General features: G+C 52.0%; 1 protein-coding gene across 1 annotated transcript in view; it reads left to right on the top strand.

Moving 5' to 3' along the window:
- Window positions 1–22431, top strand: part of ABCA13 (ATP binding cassette subfamily A member 13) — a 395180-nt gene that overhangs the window by 145130 nt on the left and 227619 nt on the right. Inside the window, exons 28-31 of the mRNA XM_027045998.2 lie at window positions 1365–1478; window positions 4839–4929; window positions 8397–8573; window positions 10551–10857. Coding sequence (XP_026901799.1) covers window positions 1365–1478; window positions 4839–4929; window positions 8397–8573; window positions 10551–10857 — 689 coding nt within the window. The remainder of the gene's footprint in view (window positions 1–1364; window positions 1479–4838; window positions 4930–8396; window positions 8574–10550; window positions 10858–22431) is intronic.

Genomic DNA, 22431 nt, shown 5'->3' with positions numbered 1-22431 from the left:
CTTGACCAGCCGTGACAATATGGAAAATATGAAGCAGACATTGCCTACATTTTCTCCTCTCTTTCATGAAGTCACCTCCAGCCGAAGACCTTTCTCTCTCCTGAGTCACAGTTGGCCTCCTCTCTTGACCAGGAGGATCATTTCACAGGCCCCAGAAGCAGAGGACTGCGTTTACCCAGCGCAGGCAGGCAATAGCAAGTGTGTGAGTCCTGGTGGCCCAGGTCCACACGCAGACAGAGTGAGACGTGTTTCTGCACCTATTCACATGGCTGGCAGCCAAGTCCCAGGAGGAGGGTCTCCGGCCCGGGCTGGGGGGACAGGGCCGCGACCTGTGGACACCCCAGCTGTGCTGCGGGGGGCGCTCCTGCCCCATCTTTGGGCTGGGAGTGTGCTTTCCTATCTTTTCTGGGCTGGCTGGTTTTCAGCTCCTGACCTGGGATGACCTGGGGCATTAGGAGGGTCTCCTGGTGACCCCAGGGATGTGTGGTTGGACTCTCCCAGGCCCTCCGTACTAAGCCTTCTCTTTGGCATTTAGACTATTTTCGGTATTGAAAATACAGTAACATTCCATGGACATTTTCATGGAGATACCTTTATATTTCATTCATTTGTTTTTAAATGTTGATTCATTTTGAGAGAGACAGAGAGAGCAAGTGGAGGAGGGGCAGAGAGAGAATCTCAGTCGGGCTCTGCACTGTGAGCCCAGAGCCTGACACGGGGCTTGAACCCACAAACTGTGAGATCATGAACTGAGCTGAAATCGGTCGCTTAACCAACTGAGCCACGCAGGCGCCCCTATATTTCATTTAAATCATTTCTTAGGATAGAGTCTTTTTATCTTTAGGGAAAAAAAGACATCGGCATTTTTTTTTTTTTTTTGTGGTCAGTGACTCAAGATTTTTATGATTCCAAGCTATTTTACACGAATCTTGGGTTTATTTGCTCTGCCAGCAGCAATAAATGATCCAATACGACTAGTTGTGCTGTATCTTCAACAGCGCTGGGTGTTGTAGAACAAATACATGGACATTACCCGACAGCTTATTTTCGAGGAGATGTGGGCAAACATTATTTTGTTTAGCCGGTACGTACTGGGGACATTGGCCGTTCCCCTCTGTGAACTCAATCCTGGGAGCACCACGGTGAACAGGTGGGTCGCACCTGCAGAGATGAGGGCACCAGAGCCGGTCCCCTGGCGGGGGGACGTGTCTGTCGGCCTGCCCGTGGCCTTGGCACGTCTTTGTTCTGCTGGCCAGTCCTGTCCTGTGGCCTCTCTCCCCTGCTGTAGCTGCACAGTCCCTAAGAATCTTCCTGAGGTGGCCCAGCAGAACTAGAGACATACCCACGTTTGCTTTCCTTTGCAGGCAAATTATACTTTTCATTTCGTGGACAAGCTGAAGACTTTAACAGAAACCTTGCTCGAAGTGTCCAGCGTTTTTCAGAGTGGAGGGAGTGGCCAGATGCTCAGCAAACTGCAGGTGAGTGGTGGCTTTGCTCCCAGAGCACCTGCTAGGGCGCGTCTGTGAAATCAAAGTGGCCCCTTCGAAGACCCCAAGAGCCCCTCGGGTGTGCTTGTTGGTTGACTAATCACGTTGACCTGAAGGTGAACTTGTGAGGCAGTTTTGTGAATTACCAAGGGTTTTATTCATGCCGGATGTCACTATTATGAGCATCGTGAATAATTTATTAACACTGGCCCATTCTTTCAATTCCATAACTTAGATGGAGGTATGATTTTGTACCTTAATGCTCCTTTGAGTGGTTTGCATACTATTCAACTCTGGGTCTACTTAAAGGATCAGTTATCACTCCCTGACATTCTGTATCGAGAACCTAAAATATTCCAGAATTCGGGGGCTGTGGTTTAAGATGGCCAGCTCCTGCGGAGCCCCACAGCTGTGAACTTCAGAACTTTAAATGAGGTAGGCCACATAATAACCGGGGGCCATTTGAAAAAGAACCCTTGGGGCGCCTGGGTGGCTCAGTCGGTTAAGTGTCCGACTTCGGCTCAGGTCATGGTCTCACGGTTCGTGAGTTCAAGCCCCGCGTTGGGCTCTGTGTTGACAGCTCGGAGCCTGGAGCCTGCTTCGGATTCTGGGTCTCCCTCTCTCTCTGCCCTTCCCCCTGCTCGCACTCTGTTTCTGTATCTCTCAAAAATAAATAAACGTTAAAAAAAAAATTAAAAAAAAAAAAGAAAGAAAAAGAACCCTAACTCACCTGAAGTCTGATAGCATGAGAAAGTATGCCTGCATTTTCATTCTTGTTCCACCAGTTTCTTACACACCAGGTGAGTAGGTCAGGGCGATTCACAGCATGGATTCAGGAGCCAGCTTGTCTGGGTTTGATGCCCAGTTGAGCTGAGCCTAGCACTGCTGTGTGATCTCGGACTGGTCACTGAACTTCTCTGTGCCTTGGGTTTCTTATCTGTGCTGTGAGGAAATAATCGTAGTTACAAGCTGTAAATCACTGAGGGCCTGGGAGACACTTGGAATAGTGTTTGCCACGCAGAAAATGCCTCTGTGGGGCCTCCCACAGTGGGTACTAAGACGGGAGAATTTTATTTAGTTATTTTTCATTTTATTTTATTAATATTTGTTTTAAGTTTTATTTATTTTGAGAGAGAGAGAGAAAGCATGAGCAGGGGAGAGGCAGAGAGAGAGACGGAGAGAGAGAGAATCCCAAGAATCTCTGAGCTGTCAGCACAGAGCCCCAACATGGGTCTTGAACTCATGAACCGTGAGAACATGATCTGAGCTGAAATCAAGAGTCAGACGCTTCACCGACTGAGCCACCCAGGTGCTCCCCAATGGGGGAGAATTTTATTATGGGAGAGGGAGGCAAAGGGTGCTGGGGAGCCTGGGAGCATAGGCACCTGAGGACATGCAGGTCTGACCCCGGGACCCAGAGAGGGAGGGAGGCTGGGCGGGAGCATCCTAGCCGGTCCTGCAAGGTAGTGAATACACTGCCCAGAGCTGTGGTCAGTTTTCCCCGGGGAATCCTGTGCCGGGGGGTCCTGCGGCTGCCTGCAGTGGGCCCGGGGGGGTGGTCGTGGTCCCTGACAAACCCAGGTGGTTTCCAAGCCCAGCAGCGGCCGTCAGTTCTGTCCTGGTCTTTGAAGGTCCACGACACTGGTTCTGAGGGCGGCCACCACCGTGCGACTGCCGGGGCTATTGTCATATTCTTCTTTGACTTGTCTGCTCGTGGATTAGTTTGTTTATACGGGGGTCAGTAGGCTTTCTCTGTAACGGGTCAGATGGCGGATGATGTAGGCTTTCCTAAAGTCTCTGCTGGGACTGGAAATTACACACCGCATCGTAAGCAACAAAGGGAGCGTCTGCAGAGTCTCGTGAGGATGTGACCAGGTGCCTGACTGTCCCTCGAACCACACCGCTCCTTGGAGAGGTCCTCTGATGGTCCGCCGTCCGCCAGGCAGTCACGTTAGCAGCGCAACTCTTTCCTCGATCTGACTCTGCCACCAGCGGCTTAGGCTAGTGCCTTTGCTGGCGACCAAGGCCTGGACCTCCTTCCCGCTCAGTTAAGAGTGAGTGAGTGATCTCCTCTCGGAGATGTGGCCGAGGTTCAGGGACTAACACACAGAAAGTGCCCACCCTGTGTCTGCCACGTGCCCGACAAAAAATATGTAAGATTCCAAAAAGAAGCGTACACCAGGGTTTCATACTGAAATCCTGTCATCTGTAGACACTTCAATGAAATCGTCACATCTCTGGGGTGGGTGTGAGAAGTCAGAGAGCTCGATGCAGAAGGTAGACCACATTCGAGAATTCCTTATCAGGAGTTCCGAGTTGTAAGGTTGTGCGCTAACAAAATGTCGGGGTCACATATAAATATTCTCTAGTGAATGGACACGTTCCAGAATTAGTCCCTGTTCCACTAGCCTCCCCCGACCCCCCCACCAACCCTCACCGCTTAATCCTGGCGCTGGCTTCACGGGATTTTGTCCTCTGTCTGCTGTGGACTGTTGGGTGTTGTGGGGGGCAGTAGTATACAAGTCAGTGCATGCCCACTTCAAGATCAAGAGGCAAAGTTTCATGAAATCACCTTGGAGGGGGTGCCTGGGGGGCTCAGTCGGTTGAGCATCTGACTCTTGGTTTATGTTCAGGTCATGATCTCAAGGTTCGTGAGATTGTGCCCCACGTCAGGCTGCCCGCTGTCATCTAGGAGCCTGCTTGGGATTCCCTGTCTCCCTCTCTCTCTGCCCCCTCCCTCCCATGCTCTCTCTCTCTCTCTCAAAATAAATAAATAAGCAGTAAAAAAAAATCACCCCGAAGAGCCCTCCGTAGGGAAACCATTGACAAAGGAGAGGCAAAGCCATCAAGATGTAAGAGGGGTCGCAGCGATCATGATATGAAAGTTTCTCCCGAAGATGAGATTTGGTCGCCGAAGGATTAAGAGGGTTCAAGGGATGCAGAAACCCTTCCTCAGTGCTTTTCTGACAGTGGCCCCCTCTTTACAGCTGGCCTGTGGAAAAGACCCTGTTAAGGATCTGATACAAAGGGTCACCATACACTTTTGTTAGAAAATTTTGCTGGAAGGTCACACTGAGTTCATTCTTGGTTTTCAGAGATTAGTGCGTGACTTCAGTTACAATCTGAATTGTCACAGTTGTTGCTTTTGGTTTTCAAGATAAAATTGTCATCAAATGTTAGGCCGTTATTTACCATGATCTTTAGAACCTTTTTTTTTTTTTTTACCATGATTCACTTTATGTGTCCTTGTCTTGTATACTGAAACTTTGAGTTAACCTCACAAGTATTTTTCATTGAATAATAATTGAGGAAATGAGATTATTTTTGTGAAGCTGTGTTATTTCCCTTTAGGCAGCCCTGAGAAACAAATTCATAAGAAACTTTGTAGAAACCCAGCTGCACATTGATGTAGACAAGCTTATGGAAAAGCTCCAGACTTATGGTAAGTGGGCGGGTGTGCGGGTATAAGCCGGTGGGCGTGTGTAATTGTGTGAGCACACGTGGGTGTGTACGTGGGTAGGCGTGCAAGCTGGAGGCCAGGTGTGCAAAAGCATACGTGGGCAGGTGTGCAATGTAAGTGTGCGGGTGTGCGGGTGCACACGATGGGTGTGTGAGTGTACAACGGTGGGTGTGGCAGGGTCCGCTTCCCGATTGGCCCGCCGCCGGGGTGCTCATCCTCCTGCCTCTAAGTTTTGGGGTGACACTGTCCAGTCGCTCTTCCCCTCGGGTTTCTGGTTTCTCGTCCACAAGACTAGAAATGCTCTTGTTTGTTCATCCCTGCGGTTTTCTGATTTGCCGAGTCGGGGCTTGAGTAGCAGGGAGCGCACTTGGAGAGGAAGGCTTCTGATACCAAAGGCAAGAATTCTGAGACTTCAGATAAGTTTATGGAACGAGGGAGCGTTCCTGAGTCAGGAGCTGACGGAAAGCAGGTGCGTCGATTGGAAGATTTGGAGCTGAGGCTAGAAGGTTCTGTCAATCAGCGGACGGTTGTATTGCCTCCGTAGTTTGTCAGTGCACGAATCCATTTGTTTGTTTCTTTTAAGTTTATTTGTTTTTGAGAGAGAGAGAGAGAGAGAGAGCACGTGCAGCAGAGGGGAGGGGCAGAGAGAGAGGGAGACACAGAGAGAGAGGGAGACGGATCTGCGCGGATAGCAGAGACTGATGGGGGCTTGAACCCGCAAACTGGGAGATCATGACCTGAGCTGAAGTTGAACACTTAACCGACTGAGCCACTCAGGCCGCCCCGCGTGAGTTCATTTACTGAGCGAGCGCACAGGAGAGTCGGGTTTTGTGCCGGGATCTGGAGACCCTGCCCCACCATCCCGGGCGGGGCGCAGATGGCCGTGTCAGGACCAACAGCTCTGAGGTGGAATCAGGCCCTGCCCGGTGTGTCCCAGGGGTGCTCTTGGGAGCCCGGCCTGGCTGGGGGCAGGATGGGAATAGAGGAAGGACCCGAAGGGAAGGGGGGCGTCACTGGATCCTGGCATTCTGCCCATGAGCGGGAAGGGGCTGGTGTCCACCTGCATCTGGAGGTCAGCGGAGGGCCAGACATTGTAGGGGGCACAATATTTCTCTCTTATGACAAAAAAGTTTGGTGAATTTACTGCCTTAGAAAAATTAATGTGGGGCGCCTGGGTGGCTCAGTCGGTTCGGCATCTGACCTCACCTCAGGTCATGATCTCACGGTTTGTGGGTTCGAGCCCCACATCGGCTCGCGCTGGGCTCTGTGCTGACAGCTCAGAGCCTGGAACCTGCTTTGGATTCTGTGTCTTCCTCTCTGCCCCTCCCCCACCCGCACTCTGTCTCTCTCTGTCTCAAAAAGAAATAAACTTTAAAAAAAAGGTTAATGATATTTTAAAATAAATGTTACTGCCTTAAGTCATTTTTCAAGTAGTTAAAACACACTTTTTAAAAAATAAAATAGTTTCTGGGGCATGTGGGTAGCTCAGTCGGTTAAGCGTCTGACTCTTGTCTTGGCTCAGGTCATGATCTCACGGTTCATGAGTTCGAGCCCTCTATCAGGCTCTACGTTGACAGCAAGCAAACTACTTTGGTTTCTGTCTCCCTCTCTCTGCCCCTCCCCTGCTCTCTTTCTCTCTGAAAAATAAATAAATAAACATTAAAAACGCTAAAAAAGGAAGTAGTTTCTGGACGGCTGCATATAACAGAGCCTGCGTGTGGTGCTGTTGGGCGGGACCGTTGTGGCCTCAGACGGTTTCTGTCTGGAACAGGCTGTCATTACTCTGCGAGGGTGGTAATGGTGTTGACCCAGAGCCCTCACTGTTTCTGATTGACTTTTCCCTAAAACGAATTTCTATCAAGTGGGTGGAAAACAACAGCCCCAGCAATTCAGACCCTGAGCTTTTCCTACAGATGAATCAGGACCCAGAGTGTGGAATTCTCAAGGAATTGTGAGAGCCATAAAGTGTGTGTGAGTCCTCTGTTCTTCCTGCCCGACCCCGGAGTAGATTGAAGTATTCTTGTCCATACGGATGTGGATGGTTGGCCTTCACTCCTGGCCCGCACAGCCCTCTGAACAGGCCCCGTGCGAGTGGGGGGCATGCTGGGGGCTCAGACACACTCTAAGATGCAAATCTCCTTTTGTAACTCCCTAGGTAGAGAATTCACTCACTTTTCTCCACACATCCTTTTATTTAAAAAAAAATTTTTTTTAATGTTTATTTATTTTGAGAGAGAGAGACAGAGCACAAACGGGAGAGGGGCAGAGAGAAAGGGAGACGCAGAATCTGAAGCAGGCTCCAGGCTCTGAGCTGTCAGCACAGAGCCTGACTCGGGGCTCGAACTCACAGACCGTGAGATCATGACCTGAGCCGAAGTCGGAGGCTTAAATGACTGAGCCCCACAGGCGCCCCAAGTCTTTCATCTTATGAATCCTGAGCAGTCTGGTGTCTGGGGGTCTCCTGAGGAGTGAGGCCGTGGGGGACACAGTGGTTCTCCTGACTGAACTGCAGGCACATGGGCCCCGCCCTATGGTGACACTGTGACATTGGCCACTGTGGCAGGTGTGATGGCATCTCCTGTACAGAATCGTGCACAGGTCAGGCCTGTGGGATTCAGTCCCTTCCTTCCCACCCATCCCCCCCCCCCCCCCCCCCCCCCCCCCACCGCAACCCCGTGCCTGCTGAGCCCGTCTGGACTCCCTTCCGGCTTGGCGCTGAGTTCTGGGTGTTCTTCCCACGGCTGTGTCCTTTGGAGTCTCCACGTCTCTCTCTCTCCTGTGGTCTGGCTCCTCTTTGAAGCCAGAGCAAACCAAACGTCCTGAGTCCTCCTCGGTGTTTTGTCCTGACAGACGTTGCATGCGTGGGTTCTGGAGCCCACACGGGCCACTTTGAATCCCCAGCTCTCTTTCCACTGCAAACGCGCAGACCTGGACAGAGCACAGCAGGATCGGATTTTCCTCTGTGTTCCTTGATCACCGATGGCGGTTCTTGCAAAGTGCATGTGACAAAGCAAGCGGTTGTCACAAAACACCTGCTATTGGGGTGAATGCATGTTTTACTAGAGTTCCTTGCCACCAGGTTGGAACATTAACTTTTTTTCCGGGTTCCATGTGCAAGGTCTCCTGTGTTGCTCACAGGCTTGCCACTGGAGCTTTATTCTGCGTGGCCAGTTGCCCTGTGTCCTCTGGCCACTGCCCTGTGTCCCCTGGCTGCTGCCCTGTGTCCTCGGGCCGCAGGCTCGCCCTCTGTTCTTCCACGGTGAAGCAGGACCAGCATCATGGGACCGTGGTCACTAAGTGGAGTAGATCCTCAGCAAAGAGGTGGCACAATTTGCACATGAACAGAATGTGACTATTGAGTCATTTTTTCCACGGAGGGACTTTTTTCCCTTCGTACGCCCTGGGCTGAGAGGAAAGTTGCAATGTCCTGTTACGCTTACTGTCCTCAGGAGTGAAGCTGGACGAGCTGTTTGCCCACGGGGACACCGGGCATCTCCGTGTCCTGGGCCATATCTTGGTCAACCTGTCCTCCTGCGTGGTGTTGAACCGCTTCCAGGCCCTGGAGTCTGTCGCCAGCCTGGAGTCGAGAGCCCGTGACCTCATGCAGCAGAATGACTTCTTGGCCAGTGAGTATTCAGTGAAAACACATGCGCATGCGGGCCCGGCCCCAGTCGCCTGCCGTGTGTGTATTCGTCCCTAAATGCGTGTGACAATGGCTCAGAAAGACAAGAAGTCATTTCCCGGTAAAATACACCGAGCAGAAAGACTCCCCTTGAGTTGACGGGAAGACAGGCTGCACACGGGGCTGCTGGCCTCACATCTTGGGCCCCACGCTACTCACTGCATCCGTTGTTACTGGTTTATGGTGTCGTTTGATGGTTACATCTCGCATGATAAATTTTATCTTTCTGATTAAAGTTATGCTCCGATTTCCTCATCACTTTGTAAAAAAATTTTAGTTTTAATTTTATTTATTTATTTTGAGAGAGAGAGAGAGAGCAGGGGAGGGACAGAGAAAGAGAGAGAGAGAGAGAGAGAGAGAGAGAGAATCCCAAGCAGGTCACAAGCTGTCAGCACAGAGCCTGATGTGGGACTCGAACTCATGAACTGTGAGATCATGACCTGAGCTGAAACCAAGACTCAGATACTTAACCGACTGAACTACCCAGGCGCCCCTTCCTTATCACTTGACGTCCTGGGTTTGGGCCAGGGGACAAGACAGCAGCCAATTTGACTCCATTTATTCATGTTCATTTGCTCAGGATAAACGTGATGTGTTCTGTGTTCTCATATTCATTTTGACTAAGTGTCGAGTTAGTTCTTATTTGGGTTTCTATGAATTTGCTGAGGGCTGTGGAGACACAGGACCACAGGCTGCCTTCAACAGCACAAGTTCAGCTTCTCGTGGTTCTGGCCACAAGTCCGCCATCAAGGTGTCAGCAGGGGGCGGTCCTTCTGAGGCCATGAGGCGGAGTCTGCCGTGGTGCGTTGACAGCCGCCTTCTCCCGTGTCTCTTCTCGAGTGCCCTCTGTGTGTGTCGGGGTCCAAATGTCCCCTCTGTTGGAGGACGCCAGTCATGTTGGGTGAAAGGCCACCCTGATGACCTCCTTTTGAAATGATTACTCCCATTGTGATCTGTTTAACAGTTGTGATTTGCTAGGGGTTAGGACTTCACATGTGAGCTTTGGGGAGGGTCCATTCACACCCCCAACAAGTGTCATGGATGAAATTCGGGGAATCCATGTGCCTTATGTTTACATTTTGGATGATCCATAACCCCAAAGAGGTCAGTTCCTCATTTTACGTTGAAATCTAGTTGATACACGTTACGTCCATGTGGTTCGATGGCTCAGTCCCTCATGCTGCGCTCGCCGCGGGCGTGGCTCCCGTCAGCCACCACACCATCACCTGTGTTCCCTGTGCTGTGCCTTCTGTCCTGTAGTCCTTACACCTGGAAGCCTGGACCCCCACTTGTCATTCATAGGGAAGCATTTGTGATCCCAGAGAAGGAAAGCCCGATCATTTGAGCATACTGGTGTCGTTTTTCAAGTTCTATAAAAATGCAAAAGGGATCATTTTCTTACAGATTTTTGTGTACAAATGATTTTGATGCAAATAATTAAAGACACCACAGTGGGGGCACTTGGGTGGCTCAGTCAGTTAAGCTTCCAACTTCTGCTCGGGTCATGATCTCACAGTTGGCGAGTTTGACCCCGCGTCGGGCTCTGTGCTGACAGCTCGGAGCCTGGAGCCTGCTTCAGATTCTGTGTCTCCCTCTCTCTCTGCCCCTCCCTGCTCACACTCTTTCTCTCTCTCAAAAATAAATAAACATTAAAATATATATATATATTTAAAAAAAAAGACACCACAGTGGGGGTTTATGAAAAATAGGAGAGAGTGTTTGCCAGGAAATTAGGCGGCCTCGGGTCTAACTTTCCCAGTCCCTGCCTGTGGAACACGGAGAATCAGCTTTGCGTCCCCGTGGGGCCTGTCCCCTTGCACAGAGAGGGTTGGGCCCCATCTCACGGCCCGTCCAGTTGTGCTCGACCCGCGCTGAACCCGGGTGAGCCGCACTGACCCTGTCTTCCCTTTCCTGCCGACAGGTGTCATATTCAACAGTTCGCTGGGCAGCGGGGACTTGGGGACGCCGTCTCTGCGCCCGCCGCCCCACATCACATACACCATCCGGACCAGCGTCCTACACAGCATGAGGACAGATTTGGTGAAAAACCCTTTCTGGAAGTTCCATCCTCAGAACCTACCGGCCGATGTGTTCAAGTACAACTACATCTTTGTCCCTTTGCAAGACATGATCGAAAGGGCCATCATCTCGGTGCAGACCGGGCAGGAGGCTGAGGAGCCGGCCACGCAGACACAGGCCATGCCATACCCCTGTCATACCAGGGACCTGTGAGTAGCCGCCATGTGCCCCCCTGCCGTGTGCCCGCTTTACAGCGAGAAGCACCTTGCGTTTGGCGTGCCGAGTGCAGAGAAGTTCTGTGTAGTCACGCCGAAGAGCGTTTTAGAGAAAGTCCATCCCCCTGTTTAATTTCTTGAGCTGTCCAGACGCAAGGATAATTGTTGAGGTACTGTGATCGTGTAGGACTTGAGCTCTGACACCAGACTTAACCCGTAGCATTAAAGACCCCTCGGAAGGAACTGGAACAGTATTCACAGGGGTTACATGCGTCTGGCTCCAAGTCCAGCCATCTGAGCTCACGAAACAGAAGGTCACTAGCTCTTCAGTGCAAATCCTTAAAAAGTCGATGTGCGCCCCCTACTTTCCGGGAGGAGGGGGATTCTCGGAGGCCCCGGGACAGTGGCTTAGGGATGTGTGAGGCAGTCTGGGAACACGCAGGAGTAAACTGGTGCCCGGGCTCGTGACGTCCTTGCGGGGGAGAGGAGGGATGGTCAGCTATGGGCTGGATCAGCTGGACCATAGCCCTGGAAGGAGAGTGGGGGCAGGGCCAGGAGGGGTTGGCAAAACAGAGTGGACAGCGTTCCCAGCACCGGTCCCCTGGATGCCTGACATCCACCTTGCTGAGGGCTGCGATCTCAGCCTTGAAGGATGTTGTTCCTCAAGCATCTCATCCTGTGCCGGGCTGGAGGCCCCAGGTGGCAGGTGTGGGGAGCACGGGAAGGAAGGGCCGAGGGTGAGGTCATCAGAGGGACCACCCGGACTGCCTTTGCTATGAGAGCAGGGGGCAGATGCTGGTCCTTCCGTAGGACCCGCCAAGTAGAAGCCAGGCGACTGGGGCTGCGCTGGCCAGACAGGTGCCTCGATGTCTCACTCCTCCTTCCTGTCTGGCCACATGCCTTCTGCATAGCAGCACATCAGTACGTTTCATGAGGCGAAAGGCAGTATTCCCACTGTGCTAGGAGCAAAGGCTGTACCCTGTAGGATTGTCCTTCTGAGAGCATGGTGGAGAAAACAGGGGTCAGGAACAGAGGCTAGGGTGTCATTTTACCCCAGGCTCTGCCTCACTGTGCAGACCGTTGGTAAGCCTCTTAACTTCCTTGTGTTTTTTTTTTTTACGTTTATTCATTTTTTTGAGGGACAGAGTGTGAGTGGGGGAGGGCAGAGAGAGAGGGAGACACAGAATCCGAAGCAGGCTCCAGGCTCTGAGCTGTCAGCACAGAGCCCGACATGGGGCTCGAATCCACGAATTGTGAGATCACGACCTGAGCAGAAGTTGGACGCTTAACCGACGGAGCCACCCAGGTGTCCCTTAACCTCCTTCTTTGTAAAATGAAAGCTTCTCTTTCCTTTCGGGGCGATGATCGTGTGTCAGCTTTGAACATTTTCTGCCATTGCTCTTCTCCTGAATTATTTTTCTGGGAGGCATTGGCACCAAGAGCAGAAATCGAGGGAACGACTGTTCCTGGCAAAGCGTCATGCACCAAACCTCACCGCAGCCCAAATTCCAGGGCCTTGTGGGGTTTAATGACCTGTTTCCAGAAATCGACTTTTTACGATGCTCTCTTTTTAGCCGAATCTCGGGAAGGTCGTGTTCTGAAAGCCTCTTTGTAGCTCTTAAGCATGCTGTCGACCGTCTCCTGGAAGAGGGGCCCTGTGCGTACGGGTACAACGTGCAGACTCCCTCCGGTCCTGTTCGCAGGACGAAGCTGGGGTTCGATTCGTCTCCCCAGACGCAGGGTGGCCCCCAGGAGGGTGTGTTGAGAAGAACGATACAAATTTCTGCAAACAGCTTATTGTCGAGGCGGAGGTGGCCTGCCAGGTCCCTGGTGCTTGGCTAACGGGCTTGGTGATGGGGTGGGACTGAGGCCAGGTAGGGTCGCGAAGATGTGCCCTTTCACCCCGCGAAGGTAAGTTCTTGTGGACGAGACACATTCGGGCCTCGGGCTGGAGTGAGCCGAGAGCCCCGCGAGAGTCCCTTTCCTTTTTCTGTCCGGAAGCGTAGCTGACATACGGTGGTACGTCGGTTCCGGGTGTAGAACACAGGGACTCAGCAGTGCTGGACACAGCTCAACGCTCACCACGTTAAGGGTACTTCCCGTTTGTCACCGTATGTGACCACACTATTACCGACTCTATTCCCTACGCCATGCTTTTCGTCTCCCTGACTACTTGGTTTATAACTGGAAGCTTGTGCGTCTTTATCTCGTCATCTGCGCCACCCATCCCCCACCTCTGGCAACCACCAGCTCGGTCTCTGTCTTTATGCTTCTGTTTCTGTGTTTCTGCCATTGTTTGTTTGTTTACTTTGGTTTTGCAGATTCCACAGGGAAGCGAGATCACGTGGTATTTGTCGTTCTCTGTCTGGCGTATTCCACTTAGCGTTATACTCCCTAGGTCCTTCCGTGTTGTCGCGAATGGCGAGAGCGCATCCTTTTCTACGGCCCAGTAATATTCCGTTGTATCCGTACCCCATCTTGTCTGTCCATTCGTCTATCGATGGACACTTGGGTCGAAACATTCCCGCCTTGGGCTGAGTGAGCCGAGTGTCCTGCCGAGATCCTGGGTCATGGATTCAGTGTTACTATTCCCTCCCTGGGACAGCACAGCACCGTTTCTCGGAAGTCTTTGAAGGAGGTGAAGAAATATTCTCCTTGACTGAGAGATTTAAGTCTTTGAGGCTCTCATCACCGCATACCCTTCTTTTATTTCTAGTCCTAGAAAGCGTCTGTATCTGCAGGGCTGGGTGAACCTATAGGAGGCTGAGGCACAGTTGAGATCTAAGATCCTGGCGCTTGGCCACCCGAGCGATCATTGGGCAGCCCGGTGTAGACCACAGAGCACACTTGTGCGAAATTTTTAGTGGCTCCCTGCTATGTGCTGAATAAGTTATATTGCCGTTAATGTGCTCATTTATTCAACTATATATGTGTACCATTTGTCAGTCCCCAGACCTGGGTGTGTCAGTGAAGGGACAGGTAGAAATCCCTGCTCTCGTGACTGAGTTCAGGGACATGGGGGTCTACACATACAATAAAGGAAGGTATGTAATACTGGAAGGTAGTAAGAGAGGAGCAGGTGTAAGGCCAGGGTGGCCAAAGTGCCCAGAGGAATCATTAATGTGGTTAGGGTCAGCCCTGCCAAGAAGGTGACATTCAGTCTGTTAAACGTGAAAAATTCCACTGAGTAAATTAATTAAAGATCAAATGGGCTTTGTTGGAGGGTTCCTGAATCAGGCATCTTCCCTTTTGGCAAATACAAAGCTCCCAGAGCTGGAGGAAAGGAAAGGCTTTTAAAGGCAAAGGAGAGTGTTCAAGGAAATGATTGGCAAAGAATGGATAGTTTCAGGCAAGGCCGCCCTCCCAGGGGAGCGGAAGGGTTCTGTGGGGACAGTCGCAGTCTTGCCCCGCAGGTAATTTCAGTTGACTGGTTACAGTTTACACACATTCCTGGTGAGTTGGAACTACACTTAGGCTAAGCTTTGAGTCTTGGTTTGCCAATGTGGGGCTCGGCACAAGTGACTGTTCTGGGTCTGTTGTCTCTTTCTTTTTTACTTATTATTATTTTTATTTTTGAGAGAGCGCACAAGTGGGGGAGGGGAAGAGAGAGAAGGAGACAGAGGATCAGAAGCGGGCTCAGCACTGACAGCAGCGAGCCCGACGCGGGGCTTGAACTCGCACACCTCGAGATCATGACTTGAGCCGAAGTTGGTCACTCAACCCACTGAGCCACCTGGGTGCCCCCCTGTCGTCTCTTTCTTAGCAGAGGACCAACTGGAAGAGTTATAGAAGCACAGGAAAATGTGTTCTAGGCCAGAGGAGTGGCCAGCCAGGGCAAGGGCCCTGGGGCAGGTGTGTGAAGAGGCCCCGAGCAGAGGGCACGGTGTGCAAGGGCGAGAGCAGGGACCGAGGTGGAAAGTGGTCAGATTCTGGTTGCTTTCAGAAGGGAGGCGGCAGACGGGGAGGGTGTGACTGAGAGACATCCACACGGATGATTTTTGTCCAAGGGCGTGGACTGTGAGGTGCTGGGCCTTTGGGTGGAGAAGGTTGGGGGATGGGGATAGCAGCTGGGTGGGGACCCGTCTGGGTGCCTTTGGAACCCTGGTGGCATGTTGAGTAGGAGGCAGTCCAGGGGTCGTCAGCATCTGATGGATGGACTGGATGGCACCATTGCGGTGGGAGTGTGTACAGAGGAACAAGGCGGGCCCTCGGCAGGGACAGGGCTGGAGAAAGCACCCTGGGGCCAGGGTGAGGGCTGGGAGTGGTCTGGGGCCTGCAGAGTGGCCAGCGCGGCTCCCAGGTGGGATAGAGGGTCACTGGGGCCCTCCTCAGGATGGTGGCCAGTGTGGGGGGCCCAGAGGAGGCTGGAGGGGGGAGGGGACAGCTGGAGACTTGAGTGCAGACCAGCTAGGAGCCTGCTGTGTGTGGGGGTAGGGAGAAGCCGGTGGTGGCTACCAGGGGATTTGGGCAGAAGACAGCTGGGGGAGGAGGTCTTAACAGGAGGGGCCCCTGCACACAAGGGCAGTGTGTCCATGGTAATGAAGTCTGCTCAAGTTGATTTACGTAGGCAGTTCCGCCTTCTGGGAACACAGCTCTCCCTCCTTTCCTACCCCCTCCCTCCTCTCCATGCCCCTCCCCCACCCTCCTCCCTCCCTCCTCCTCCTCTTTCCTTCCCTCCCTCCCTCCTTCCCCCATTTTCCTCCTCCCTCCCTCTGTCCCCCTCCTCCCTCCCACTCTCTCATCCACTATTGGCCAGCAGCCCAAGGAAGTGCTGTTCTGAGGGGCGTGCACTGGGAAATGTTCCCCTGGGATTTGCAGACTTGGGCGGATCAGGACCCTTGACTACTTAAGGCTCCTCTCAGCCCCGGGCTTCCCCGGGGGGTCATCACAGGACAATTCCCCAGTGGAGCCCTGGCAGACTTCATGAGCACAAAGTCCAGTGTTCATTCATTGCCCCAGAGAGTGAGGCAACTTCATTGAAAGGTTTTCAGAAACAGGAAAACCGCATCAGTACTCCTGGATTGTTTTATACACAAAAAGAAGGTTTCCGTGAAAGAGCTGTGCTCTTCCCTCCGGGGCCTTAGTGCCTTCAGTTTGGAGGGGGTCCTGCAGGAGCAGGGCCAGACCAGAGTGTCCCCTGCCTGAGTGATGGCCGGCCTCCCTGTGTCTGGACTCTGATGTGTCCCGGGAGAAGTCCAGAGTGACAGGCCGACAGGGATGCTTGCTGCCCCTGGAAGAAATCAGCCCGATCCCCCGCTGACTGGCCTGAGGCCCCTCACTGTACACATTTTTCTTGCTTCTTTTCCTGGGGATTTACTTCACCTGAACTAATTAAGCCCCTCTGTCTTATATTTGGTGAATGGCTCTTATTTGCGGTAGAAATCCACCTTCCTGATGACCCGTGGGGCCCAGAGACCCGGGCTCCCCTCCGTGTCCCCGAGGGACAGATTGTGTGGAATTGGTTGGTGACACCATCCAGAGTGGGGAGCACAAGAAGTACAGTTTTGTATCCTTTCTCGTGCCCATGAAAGCTCAGATGGGCTCCTCGCCCTGCCTGGGAGACAGGTGTTTTGTTCAAACCCCAGGTGACGGTTTATCCAATGTTCCCTGTGTTTTCCCACGTCACCAGTGCCCGTGATAATGCTTCTCTTAAAAGTGTGTCACACGTTCACACACATCTCATTCATCCTTGGAGGGAACCTTATAAGATAAATATAGCTGAAAAAATGGAGGCTGAGACGGGTCAGTTATTCTTCGCGGGGTCTCATGCCCCCTGAATGCCCTTCACTCCCCCAGGAGCTATGCATCACCACTTTTAAGCATTTTATGTGGGATTCTGTGTCTACACCTTGGTCACTCAGCTGTCACTTCACTCCGTCTGTGAACGGCTGCCTTGTATTTTCTTCTGTTGTCATCGGACCCCGGGGTTCGGCCGTTGTTAACTCTGGGTGTGTGCCGGTTAGGGGTGTTCTGATGGCCTGAGTCTTAGTGCCTGTGGGCAGAGATGCTGACTGTCATATAATCAAAGGGGCAGTTCTGTGCAATGAGGCGTCCCAGCCAAAGTCCTCGTTTAGAAACAAGGCGAGTTTCTTCCCCCAATTCATTCTCCCAGCAGACGTTGTATTTTGTTCACATCACCGTATGGCATGCAGTTTTCTAGGTGCTGGGAGGGCTGCGGAGGTGAGGAACGGAGGGCCCTTGAGCACAAGAAACTGCTTAGGGCAGTAGATGCTGTGTGTTCAGAGCCCGGGGGAGGCGCCAATGGGCTGTGACAGTGACCTGAGCGGGTGGTCCCAGCTGGCTGCCAGCTGGCCGCGGGCACAAGTGTGGGTGTTCCTCCGGTTTAGGGCACCTGCGCCCAGCTCCTTAAGGGGTTTCCTAAGTGGAGGACCAGAAAGGTGTTAATGAGGGGAGTGTTAACACAAGTGACCCCTTGTGTTAATGAGGGGAGTTTGGAAAGAACCTGAGGATGGGGGCTGGTTGCCAGGGAGACCGCTCACGTGGTCACAGGGGCGGGGCTATCGGCCCCACCTCCTGACCTCAGGAGGAGGGGCTGCAGGGGGGCCGCCCACGTGGTTCCAGGGGCGGAACTGTCAGCCCCAGGCCCTGGCCTCGGGAGCCCCACCCCTTGACCTCGGGAGGAGGGGCTGCAGGTTGGATCCATCACCAACGGCGGATGATTTCATCAATCAGGCTCCTGTAATGACACCCCCATAAAACCCAACAGACGGGTCCCGAGAGCTTCTGGGTTGGTGAGCACGTGGAGATGGGGGGGACAGTGGGCCCCGGGGCGGCAGGGAGCTCGGCGCCCCCTCCGCATCCGCGCCCTGGGCAGCTCTCCCTTCCCTCTGTTCCTGACTTAATCCTTTTACAACAGACCAGCGATCTAGTGAGCGATCTGTCCCCCGAGTCCTGTGAGCGGCTCCGGCCAGTTCGCCAAACCCAGGGAGGGGTCGTGGGAGCCTCTGGTTTATCACGTTGAAAAATAAAATTCAGCCTTGTATTTTGAAGACCTAGTTGGCTTTATGAAGTGATTCCCGATCGGGCAGCATCCCTTGTAGCAAGGGGAGGGCAGCTCTGGGATGCTGCCCAAAATGGAAAGTGTTTCTGGGAAGGGAGGCTGGGCGAGCACTCATCCCCAAAGGAAAGAAAGGATTGTTACCTCCCTTAGGGGAAGGGCTGGGCGTCTCATTAGGTGGATCACCTCAACTTCCTCTGGGAAGAAAGGGCCTTTGTGACCGATTATGTCATTGGTGCAGATCAGAAAAGTCCTGATTGATTGACTTAAAATCCCACTCTTGAAGAAATTGAAATGACAATTAAGTCTTAGTTTGAGTTCCTGGAGGCAAGTGACTCTACCCAGGGTCTGTGGCTTGCTTACTTTTCTTTTTTTTATAAATGTTTTTCTAATTTATTTTGAGAAAGAGAGAGAGATAGGGAAGGGCCAAGGGAGGGACAGAGAAATAGGGAGAGAGAATTTCAAGCAGAATCCGCACTGTGATTGCAAAGCCCAACGCGGTGGGGGGGGGGGGGAGAGGGAGGGGGGGCTCCATCCCATGAACTGTGAGATCATGAACCTGAGCTGAAACGCTTAACCAACTGAGCCACCCAGGCGCTCCTGTGGCTTTCTTTTTAACCATAGGTCATCAGAGTACCTGGATTTGCAAAGGGTTTCAGGGGAACATGTGTGTGTGTGCGTGTGTGTGTGTGTGTGTGTGTGTGTGTGTGTGTTGGAGTGTGTGGGTGCACCACGCGGGCTTGTGGGACTGAGCCCTTGACCTGTGGGATGTGACGCCACCTTCAGATCGTGTCACAACTGAGTTGCACTTTAGGACACCGGCTGGTGCCCGAGAATTGCCCAGTGGTGGGGGAGTCCCCAGCCCCCCAAGCTGGGATTGTGTGCTCAGACCTTTGAATTAGGAGCGCTTTTAATAGGAGGGCTTGATGAAGAAGGTTTTTGTCCCAAGAGTCTGAGTTACAGTTCCAAGAGTTGGCTCCTTGTGCATGCTGGGTCCCTTTCTAATGCCATGATGGCTTTTGAGCATTTGCGATCCCCTTAGAATCTCACTCTTGGAATCACAAGGGCACTGGCCTGAAAAAGCTGCATTTGGGGACCAGGTCTGGCTGGTCTCAGACCTTGAGCCGTGATTTGATACTTCGGTTGCTCAAGATCGTCACCGGGAATGGGGTTGTTAACTGGCCGCCTGTCTACCTCCCTGGCTTGGATGTGCTGAACCCGACCTGGGAAGGGGACAAGACCAGGCCGGTGAGCGGGCTGGGTACCCCCCGGCTGCCCAAGCCCCTCTGGGCAGACCTCCCTGCTCAGATGTTCCTCCAGGTACCGTGTTCAGAGCCAAGGTGGGATTGCTGTTCTGGGTGGTGCAGTGTGCAGAGAGGAGGCATGAGTGTGGGCACCCTTCCTTCTCCCTGACCTTCTTGAGAGTTACCAAACTTGGAACAGCGAGGAATGGGACACCTGGGCAGCTTGGCTGTTTGAACGTCTGACTTTGGCTTAGGTCATGATCTCGTGGTCTGTGAGTTCGAGCCCCACGTTGGGCTCGCTGCTAGTAGGCTGGCAGCACAGAGCCCCCACTTGCGCTCTCCCCCGAATAAATAAATATTAAAAAAAGAAAAAGAATGCAAAGAATGGACCTCAAATCCCCCTTCCCTCACCGACACCCGGCGTGCATACGTCTGGCGCAGGTTGGAGGACACAGAGTAAATGTGAGCCTTAGGGGCCCCACCTGCCACCCTCCCCATTCGGTCACCAGTCATGGCCCGCAGCCACTGTGCTGGGGAAGGAATGCAAACAGAGCTGGCCAGCAGGCGTGGGACCTTGGCCGGACCTCAGCCGACTGGCCTGAGTCTCCCAGAGGGAGCAGAGAGGGGACGGGAGGGTAAGACAGGTGCTGGTCCTTCCCCTCGGCAGCCGCCTTGCTTGGGATGTGGTGTGGGGGGCGCTGGGAGAAGGCCCAGAGGGGGGCAGTGGGCAGAGGCTGGGCTGATGTGGGGGAGGGGTGTGGGGTCTGGAAATTGACCACCATTGTGCATCTCTAGTCGTGCATCTCCAGTGAGAAAAACAGAAGCCGATGATTCTGTGGTTCTTTTGCTACGTGTGACTTTGGTCTAACGTGCTCATCACTTTTCCGTCTTTGAGCTCACTGGATGTGCTAATAGAGACAAGCCACAGAGAAAACACTGTTAGCAAGGGGTCATTAGAATGTAAGTCAAGCATTTGTCCCCTTCAGAAAAAGAGCTGACAATGTTTAGGAAGATCAAAGTGTCCTCTTAAGGAGGCTTACATAAATACGAGCTTTTGATTTCCTATTTGCAAGCATTTACTGATAGGGCTTTTGTGTGGGTTCCAGAGTAGGGATCAATACACGGAAGGATCTGGAACATACTTGTTTGATTTTTGCTGTCTGGACAGCAGGAGCGGATGAACATCCTATTCTGGCCTCTCTCGCTTTAATGTGTTTCTTGTTCCTTTTTTTTTTTTTTTAATTGTTAGCTTTATAAGCCAATGATTATCAAGAGAAATCCTACTTCCTTCCTTCTTCTGATACGTCGGGGTTGTATTCTGTTCTGTTTTGTTTGGGGACCGGTCCTCCATGGGTTGTCGTGGTGATACGTACTTCACATGCTCGACATCATGAATCTTGCCAAGAGCCCGTGCTCGTTCTTCTTTGGAAAACGACGGGTCTAGCACCTGCCACGTGTCAGGCACTGTGGTCGACTGGCGTTTGTGGATCCGGGAAAAGGTGTCATCCCTGCCTGCGGGAGGCTTGCAGCTCGGGGGACAGGAGGACCACAGGAAGGCAGTGTCCCCTCCTCTGTGGAGGCCCTGAGGGGGAGTGTCAAAGGGCCCCGTCAGACCTTGTCACCCAGTGTGGAGGTCGGTGGAAGCCGGGAGCCATCAGCTTGCCATCCAGCCTCCCCCGCGATGAGGTGCTGGCGAGGAGAAGCCAGGCAGCCCATCGAAACTTCTTCCCCCTCCTCTGCCCACTGTGCTTGTGCCTCTGACACGCTTTCCCTCCCAGAGGTTTGTTTTTGATTTTTAATTTAAAAAAAAAATTTTTTTTTTTGAGAGAGAGCTAAAACGTGAGTGGGGGAGGGGCAGAGAGAGAGGGAGACACAGAATCCGAAGCAGGCTCTGAGCTGTCAGCACAGAGCCTGATGCGGGGCTCGAACTCACAGACCGTGAGATCATGACCTGAGGCTAAGTTGGATGCTTAACCAACTGAGCCACCCAGGCACCCCTAATTTTTTAATGTTTTAAAGTAAACTCTATACCCAATGTGGGGCTCGAACTTACAGCCCTGAGATCTAGAGTCACATGCTCTCCCTGCTGAGCCAGCCTGGCACTGGAGTTTTAAAAAAAATTCATTATGTGCTTTCAGTATGTTCTTGGTCCAGTTTTTCTTCTTCATGGAAGCATATTTGGACTTCATTCATCGATTCTCTTTGTCTTTTCTAACTTATTTGTGACGTGTGCTTTTATGTTTGTTACTTACTTGCTTTCCGTACCTTCAATATATTGTGTTGTTTCTATGATATTTGAGACCAGTGTTTAATTTGTTATATTTATTTATTTTAATAAAGCCACTTCTTAATTATTATTTTATTTTTGATAGAGAGAGAGAATCCCATCAGATGCAGAGAGAGAGTGTGGAACCCGATTTGGGGCTTGAACTCACAAACCATGAGATCATGACCTGAACCAAAGTCTGTCGCTTAACTGACCGAGCCACCCGGGCACCCCTACCTAATTCATTATATTTAGTGTTCTTTTTTTTTCCTTTAATTTATGTAGTTACCTCAGATGATGACTTTCCTTTCAACCACTATTTTAACCGTGTCCCCTCAATCTGATGTGTAGCTAAAAATTCATTGTTTTCTACGTACGTGGAATATGGATGTCTGTAGGCTTCTTTTCCCAAGAGCTGTTTCAGTCAAGTTTCTTTTAATTTTCGAGTGGAAGTCCTCAAGAGTTCACAGAGTTACTCAATGTGCTTATGATAAGAAAAAGAAAAAGAAAATAGGGGCGCCTGGGTGGCTCAGTGGTTAAGCATCTGACTCTTGGTTTTGGCTCAGGTCATGATCTCACGGTTCATGGCTTTAAGCCCACTTAGGGCTCTGCACTGCTGGGGTGGAGCCTGCTTGGGATTCTCTCTCGCTCTCCCTCTCTCTCTGCCCCTCCCCATCTTGCTTGTGCTCTGTCTCCCTCTCTCAAAATGAATAAAGTTAAAAAAAATAAATTAAAGTTAATCTGTGATAGCATTTCTAAAATCAGATTGACACTCAAAACTGTATCATGCACTAATTGCCAACTTCTGTTGATGGACCCTAACTTTTATATTGCCATCAGAAAATGTTGTCTTTGGGGCACCTGGGTGGCTCAGTCAGTCAAGCGACTTCGGCTCAGGTCATGATCTCATGGTTCATGAGTTTGAGCCCCGAGTTGGGCTCTGTGCTGACAGCTCGGAGCCTGGAGCCTGCATCAGATTCTGTGTCTTCCTCTCTCTCTGCCCCTCCCCTGCTCGTGCTTTGTCTCTATCTCTCAGAAAT

The sequence above is a fragment of the Acinonyx jubatus genome, chromosome A2, assembly GCF_027475565.1.
Source record: "Acinonyx jubatus isolate Ajub_Pintada_27869175 chromosome A2, VMU_Ajub_asm_v1.0, whole genome shotgun sequence".
Lineage (NCBI taxonomy): Eukaryota > Metazoa > Chordata > Mammalia > Carnivora > Felidae > Acinonyx > Acinonyx jubatus.
Note: the sequence above shows the minus strand (reverse complement) of the source record. Positions and strands in the feature narration are given on the sequence as shown.